The sequence below is a fragment of the Diadema antillarum genome, unplaced genomic scaffold (assembly GCF_040938485.1).
Source record: "Diadema antillarum isolate AM-2024a unplaced genomic scaffold, OU_Dant_1.0 seq00001625_RagTag, whole genome shotgun sequence".
Taxonomy (NCBI): domain Eukaryota; kingdom Metazoa; phylum Echinodermata; class Echinoidea; order Diadematoida; family Diadematidae; genus Diadema; species Diadema antillarum.
In genome coordinates, this window is record NW_027272334.1 from 204,000 (window position 1) to 212,500 (window position 8,501).

At 36.1% G+C, this 8,501-nt stretch overlaps 1 protein-coding gene across 3 annotated transcripts in view; it reads right to left on the reverse strand.

The window, feature by feature from the left end:
• Nucleotides 1–8,501, reverse strand: part of LOC139711201 (G protein-coupled receptor kinase 3-like) — a 124,327-nt gene that overhangs the window by 65,512 nt on the left and 50,314 nt on the right. For all 3 annotated transcript variants that reach the window (XM_071623119.1, XM_071623120.1, XM_071623118.1), the window contains exon 4: nt 2,098–2,199. In XM_071623119.1, the coding sequence (XP_071479220.1) occupies nt 2,098–2,199 (102 nt within the window). The remainder of the gene's footprint in view (nt 1–2,097; nt 2,200–8,501) is intronic.

An 8,501-nucleotide genomic window follows, 5' to 3' on the forward strand; every position in this document is an offset into this window, starting at 1 on the left:
ACCTGGGTGTGGTGCATACGTCGCGCTGAATGTGACGTGAGTGAAGATATGACATTTCCACTAAAGTCTATTTTCTTCTAAAGGCACAAAATAATGCACACCCACAGTGGATGCAACATACCTTCTGTAAACTTGGCGACATCAAAAAGTGCAAGGTTTACAGAAATGTAATACAGGTACCATTCTCTGTCTTCCAGCTCCATTCAACAAATCACTACCTTGATTCTTCCATTTCATCTCATTACACTAAAGAAGAAATCCATCCCAAATACAGATCAACTTCAAAAGAAAGATAAAGATATTCCCTGTAGACCAATATTAAAATGACAAAAATCGGATAAGAAATATTAAAGGAAAATATGACATTTTGAAATTTCACATATTTTCGGAAACATTTCTTGACCAGTCCTTATGAATATTCAAATGAGCGAGTTGATGATGTCATACCCTCCAATTTTTTATGTATGTCATACATGGAATTCTGAAAAATTGTTATTTTTAGCTATTAATACAAGTAAAATCATGTTCCCATACCAAGATATAACAGAGTTAACATTTGTTGTTTATTTTGGGTGGTTTTACGAGAAATTTTATATCTATTAAGCTGAAATATGAGTTTTTGTCATTTCTGTATATGAAATGAATAAGAAAGATTTGTGTGATTTTTGTATAGTTCTGTAGAGAAAATTGTTCTCCTTATTTTGAAGTTCATTTATTTTTGGGGTGGAGTTCCTTTTCAAGAAGCATTATATAACAGTCTTCAATCTTTTATATAATCACAGCTTTTCACTCATTTACTTATTTTGCACTGACCAAATGAAGTCTACAAACAAGACATTTTGTTTGAAAAGAAGTAAAATCCTCCACTGATGCCAATCACAATTGATTAGGAATTAGACCTGAATACTGTAAAAGTGGAAATTTTGCACAAGTGATTTTTTTTTTTTTTTTTTTACTTGGCAAGGTAAGATGACTTTTGCATGCCTTTATTTGCATGGAATCAAATCATAAAATAGTCTTACATACAGCAAACAAAAAAAAATTGCATGCTTTAATTTTGGGCTAGTTTCTGTCACATGAAATGCACAAATGTGAATTTCCTCACTGCAAAAAATGTCCACTTTTACAGTAGCGTAGCACATATGCTTGAAAAGCTTTCTTCATTATGAAATATATTTGCAACCAGAGCCACCAGTGGAGGGAATTTACAGATAAAGAGAAGGCTTACCAAGGATTGTAATCAGAGAAGAAAGTGACAAAACAGATTCTTAAATGTTAATAGAGATTCTTACAGGTGTACATGTATGGATTCAGCACATTGCAGAAAGATTTGTGAAACATTCAGTGAAAGTTTGAGTAAAATCAGACAACCTGTCAAAAAGTTATGAATTTTTACAGGTTCGTTTCATTCCACTTGCCAACCATAATACAGAACCTCCACAACAATTTGTGATGTGACAAAAGTTGAGTGATAAGAAAACATATGAAAGAAATTGAACAATTTTCATTTTCTGTTGGACATTGAAAATGCACTTGACCTTCCTCATCAAAAAGGCACAGAGAATAACATATGCCTCAATAAACTTCAGTAATGGCTCAAGAGAATGTTTACATTCCATTAAAAACATGAAGATTTGTGAAATTCTTCTCATACATTTACATTCTTCTTATGCATTATTTCCTGTTTTACTCTGACATAATTTGTTACAATATTCCAAAGGATGCAACACATGGCATTACAGAAAGCTTCAAAAACTTCACAAATTTAACTAGAAGGTCTGATTTTCCTCAAACTATCATCACATGTTACTCTCATCTTTCTACAGTCATTGAATCCTCATACGATTTGTGTGTGAGAGATAGAGGTTGTTTGTATGTTTGTCTGTTTCCAGGGGAAGACAAAAACTTCATAAATTTTATCCAGAGAGTCTGATTTTCCTCAAACTATCAGCACATGTTACTCTCATCTCTCTACAGTCATTGAATCCTCATGCAATTTGTTTGTGTGTGTGTGTGTGTGTGTGTGTGTGTGTGTGAGTCTGTTTGTTTGTTTCTTGGAGGACGATCCTAGATCTTGTAGAGATTTTGTATACTCACATGTGTACATGATAGGACCTCTTTCATGATGTAGTTATCGAAGATTCTCCTCGCCTCTTCTAGTCTGTCGTCGAGGGTGTCCCTTTTTTCATAGTCTTTGATCTGCAGGAATGAGGGAAAATGAGGGTCAATGAGTTTGTGTCTGATTTTTTTATAGAAATATCATCAATCTTGTCACTCATTCATCAACGTTCAAAATATGCATACAACAGTATAGTAAGGTAAACATGGCATCTCAGACAAATACTGTTAAACCAGATACACTCGCGGCACGAAACTTTTGAGAATCAAAGCTGATAGGCTTTTTCGCGGTATGAAACTTTCACAAATTGCCGACTATTATGGTGTAAAGCATTCTTGTATTGCGTAGACAAAACCTTTTGCATCCATCTCACTTTTGTGAATCATGGCTCCTGGCAAATCAAGTTCCATATACATGAAAATTTCAGATTTTACAGTACTTTAATATTTCCTAAAGTATAGAACTGTCAAGTGGAAGTTTCACAAAACTCTCATACAATTGAGAATTAACAACTTGTTTCTTCATCATGCAATTTTTCTCTCAGTTAACATTTCACATTTTAAGCATGCTTTGCTTAAATTGATCAAAAAGAGTCATTTGACCAAATTAATTTTTAAAAGTAAAACAGAGAACAAATGGGAGACATCAGAAGGAATCCAGCTGGAAAAAAAGAAAACATTCCACAGCAAAGACACATGGAGACACATGGTGTCTTTGCTGCAATGAAGAATTATTTGGGATACTGGATACCATTATCAGGGACATACATGTACACTTGTATTTAGACAGCAACAGACCTGGGGGGTGTTTCATCAACGTTTGTCAGCGCTGACAACTTGAATCACCATAGTAACAGTCAGTGACCAGAGCATCTCAGCCAATCAAAACCAAGGATTTTGCTGAAATTGTCAGCGGCTGACAGTTGTCAGCGCTGACAAACGTTGATGAAACACCCCCCTGTACAGTGCTCTTACTACTGAATGTACTACCATGGTGGTATACAATTGCCATAGTTACTGGAATAAGAGACATTATATATCTTTTTTTTTTTGCTTTTAATGACAAAAAAAATAAATAAAGTACAACATTTTAATCTGCAGAAAGATATCAATGTGCATGGGACTATATAAACCAGAATAACTTGATAAGATTAGACTGGAGATAGATTTTGAATTTACTCTGAAAAGAGCAAAAAAAGGTTTACACTTCTATAATACTTCTATGACTGCTTTCTCATGATGCGTCATCGCAACTTAATCAATGAATTCACTTTCAGAATGGAAAGAGTTGTCTCGACTCTCAGAACGTGGCATTATGTATTAATCCACGACAAGACTACTGAGACATGTCACGGCTTCCAGTGGTTCAACATTTCAAGAACAGAATCCATGAATAGCATTAATGACTTGCGAATATCGCTTCTCCCGTTTGGGCAACCCTACACTCTTACCAGGCCATCTCACACCTCATAGACCTGCATGTCAGGTTGGTTCATATACATAATTTTCATAGAAAATAAAACAAAAAAAGGAGCAAGAATTGTAGATGAGTTTGCAATGGTACACCTCGCCACTCGAGTCATGTGACTCACACAGAATTTCTGAGCTAGATGTACATGAGGAATCTCTTGCCAGTCATGTATTAAGCAGATGGGTGCTATGCCACTAAAATTGTGATAGATTCATGACACGCAGCACAACCCTGTGGTACCACCAAACTACACTGCCAGTTGTCATGATGTTTGAGTTTATAGAATGCTATGGAAAGTGACAGAGTACAATGAACTTTCCTAAACAGATAGTGGACTTTCATATGACACCCAATGTGGGGACTATTCCATAAAGTTACAGTCAGGTGCAGCTCTTCAATGTCTTTTTTCATTTAAACAGCTAAATCAAGGGACCAAGAATGAACTAAAATAATATTCATAATGGAAACTGGTTAAGAATGTCTTCAAAGACAAGCAAAATAGGCAGCACATACTGTTTAGACCCCTGAACCTCTGAGCAAAATTTACTTCACTGCTTTAATCATCTCAATGAAAGTGTTGCTAAATCTTATGTGCTCACCAAGATTTTCTATTTGAAATTATGTTGTATTGATTTGCCCCATAGGCTTACATCCTGCATGGAGGGGAGAAAACTGACATCCATATAAGTAACCTAGCAAAACATCATTTGGTACATGTAAGTGCAATATGTATGTCATAGCAAGCCTAATAATTCTTTAATAATTCACACTCTAAAAAACAATGTGCTCCAGACTCACAGTGAAAGCCATAACATTCTCTCACAAGGACCAATTTCTTGGAGGGGAACGTGGCTGAAGTCTTTTAAAGACTCAACTAGAAACATTTAAAGGGGATGACTAGTAACCGATCAGTGGGAATCAGTAGGAATGCTAAGAGATGATTGTTCCAATCCTTGTGGGATTCATTTAAGAGTACATTATATATCTACTGTTGTGTGAAAATTATTTGCATCAGAATGGTCTCATATTCAAGTAATGTGCAGATTAATGCCCCGTCACTGACCAGGCACGCTAACCTGGAAACATTAAACTGCACATTACTTGAATATGAGACCATTCTGAAGCAAATCATTTTCACACAACAATAGATATATAATGTACTCTTAAATGAATCCCACAAGGATTGGAACAATCATCCTCCAGCATTCCCACTGATTCCCACTGATCAGTTACTAGCCATCCCCTTTAAGGCAGTGCTAATGACAGTGCCAAAATTACAACATTACCGGTTATCAAAATGACATTAACAGTTAGACTTTCAAGAGGTTTGATTTTCTTCATTTGATCTATTGTTTGATAGAGCTTAATTAGGCCTAATTAACTTCCCATATAGGCCATCATTGCGCTAAGTCTCACATCCTACCCCTCCAAACCATCTAAAACTCATTCCATTGACTGGCAGTATCAAATTTCATCGAGACGTTTCAAGCCAACCTCATACTTTCGTTATTTTCCTGGTGATAGCCTAAGAAACAATTCAGTGAGCTTCAAATGCTGATTGATGATCATGGAAACATACCAATTAAAATGACTTTCATTCATCATTATCATTTGTTTACTAACCCTAGTATATATATATCTGAATTGAATAGTGCAGATCCGTACTTTCAACATCGCTGTTTGAATTTATCATGCCTGTGTACTATACAGTGAAAGTTTGATATCGCATTATTCTTTGAAAATGTCAAAAGGCAAAGTTTGCAAACACACATATAAAATCAAATACAGATCTTGCCTTTCAAAATATTTTCAATGTTATTCTCAATCTCCCTCTCCTAGTACATGTTTCTGGGACTATATGACTGTATACATTCGGAAAACAATTCTAAAATATTTTTCTGAAGGTTGTTTGACTTTGCTTTTGACAAAAATACCTAAGTTGCAGTGGCAAACAATCTGAAATTATTTGAAGAACAATCTGGCTTCATCGTTCACTATTAAAGAATTCAGCACCTCTGTGTCAGAATACAATTATTCTGTGTTGCCAATTTGCAGTGGCAAGGTGTGATTTACTAAACCCTGATACAGGAGACTCCCGTACAATGAAGTATTTGGGACTGGCAGTTCTCTTTTTTTTATATCAAAATTTCGTTATGGCTGAACAAATAAATTATACAAAATTAGGTACTTCGTAATTTGGGCCCAGAATTTTTACTGCGCTGTAAAAAAATTTTGTTATACCTGTACTCATTATAATGGGACTGCACTGTATTAGAATATGAAATATTGATGTGTCATATGTGCATATAACCATGTCTTAACCCGTTGAAGACGTGTCCCGAGTATACTCCGACAGGTGTCTATGAGAAATGTGTGTTGTAGCAAAATCAAACCGTCCTCAACGGGTTAATACATTATAAGCCATCCTTCCTTTTCTTGGACTGAGGCATGTGTAGCAGATTATGATCCAAGTTCTTCATCAAAGTCAGGTATAGTGTCTGAACAGAGAACTTTCATCTTCAGCTCATCATGATTTTTTCCTCTTTTAGGGTTATTTGATTAATGTCCTGTTTTCATTTGTGAATTGCCTGGATAAAGCTGTGCAATAAGTCAAGTCAACAGTTGCCGCAGGCACAGTTGCTTCCACCCAGCTTCTCCTGAATTAGAAGCGCACCACTGAAGTTTACACATCTATTATGTGTGTGCCTAGGCCAACGCATGTTGTTTGAAGTTTGCAGCCACCATAGACTCTCCCCACCTTATGCAAGAGGCAAACAAGTTTGGACCGCAATGCACACACCTTATTTCTCCTTACGACAGGACTGGCGATCTGAAATAAATCACCAATACCCGCGTGGCTCATTTTAGATGTGCTCGGTGGTGCGCGCAGTCCAAAAATAGTTTTTCCGCATTGTGCGATTCCAACTCTCTTACCATGGATGCAACAACAAAAAAACAAAACAAAACAGACCCTGTCACACGAGCATGACAATTAGCAAACCCTTCTCCTGGGAAACGCCCTCCAAACCTCCATTCCGGAATAATTCTACCCGAAGGCCATTAGGTAATGAACATGGTAGCACTCCGCACTGTGTCAAGCCTTCAACTCTTTCCTTCAATCTAATAACATGCCCGAGTCTCCGGCCATGTAAATTGCGTTTGCCCATCTAGGGAATGGCAAGAAAGATTTCTTCTTTTTTTTTCTTTTTCTCGCTCCTTTTTTTTTTGTGGCTGTGAGCACAGAGACAGTAACTCTAAAGATCACGTAAATGAAGCTTGATTCTGGGCACAGTGCCATTTTGTCTAATATTTTTTCATTACAAAGGAAAAGAAATAAGTACCTGGGAAATGGGCTGGCCAAAACTGAACAAGAGGAAACCGTGAGAACAGTCCAATGTAAAACTCAAGGAAGATGCTAGAAATGCATTGTTTTGATTTAATCGGACAAAAGACTGGCATTTTTTGCTGGATTAAGCTCTTCTTCCTGCTTTTGCATCAATAAGTTAATGTCAGTTTACCATGATGCAGAAGTATTGTATTATTGATTGTAAATGTTTCTATCAACTGAATAATTCATCATGGCCAGTATTGATGCTTACGGTGATGCATATAGTTGTATACACATACATCTGAAGGCAGCATCATACTCTTAAAATACAAATAGATGGACTGAATCAAATACACTTGCATAGATATTATATATTTCTTTTAATAAATAAATGTCAAATATTATATATTTTCTTGAATGAAATGCAACATTAACGGTCACACATCTCACTGTGCACAAGCAAACACAGTTTCGCAACAAGGGAGTGAGCGAAAAGTCATTTAGTTTAGTCATTTAACTAGTTTCCAGTAGTATCTTTCAAACAACATTTAACAAATCAGATCTTGAAGAATCTATCCCATACATACATACATACTGATACATACAAACATACATACACTTGTAAAGGCCCTTCCAGAAGGACCTGTGTGTTCCATTGGCTTGTCTAATCATGGGTAACCTGAAGAGCTTGACATTCTATGTATCAGCAGATTGTGCACCTACACCAAAATTTGTGCATGCACCCTGAAATCCTTATACTGTATGAAGAATTGATCATCTCAAATTTTATTTTACAACCACCAAGTGTCCAACAGCACTTAGTGCAAAACCAGAAATATTCATAGCATGAAATTTTTGCGAATTGGAGCCATCGGTCTTTTTCGCTGCATTAAATTTTTTGTGAATTGCCAATGGCATTCAATGCATGTAGTATAGACAGGAACTTTTGTGTGCATTCTAAGTTCACTAATCTTAGCTCTTGTGAAATTCGTAAAATTAAACTGCATGCAAAAATTGATGGTTTTACGGTATTCAGCAACTGGGGACACTGATCAGTGTGGGTCGTAATATGGTCCATGTTGTATGACTTTCATAACTCCTGGGATATACAAAAAAATAATACACGGTATACACACACAAACATCATATTAACGACATACAGTAGTGGTAATAATCTGTGGTTATTTACGTTACTGAAGGTCAATTTGTCGATCAGTTGCAATAAAAACTACTCGATGCAAAAATCATTAATTTTGATAAATACATAGTACCAACTGCCATTTAAAGAGATCAGGACTAGCTCTGACAGAAGGTCAGTAGTCCAGTGGCTATAATGCCAGTCTAGCAATCAGGAGATCATTGGTTTGAGTCCAACCCGGGTATGTATGCTCACGATTTTTATCATGGCTACATGTACAACTACAAAACACTAAATAATCGCTGTTATCATTTATGATGACGAAGGGTAATTTGTTAATCAGTTGCAATATTATATAACTTGGTCATGTAATGTACATAAACGTGTCTTCATGAGTGTATGACTTGTGAACATTACACAGTGTAGCCACGTATGTCTATGCACTG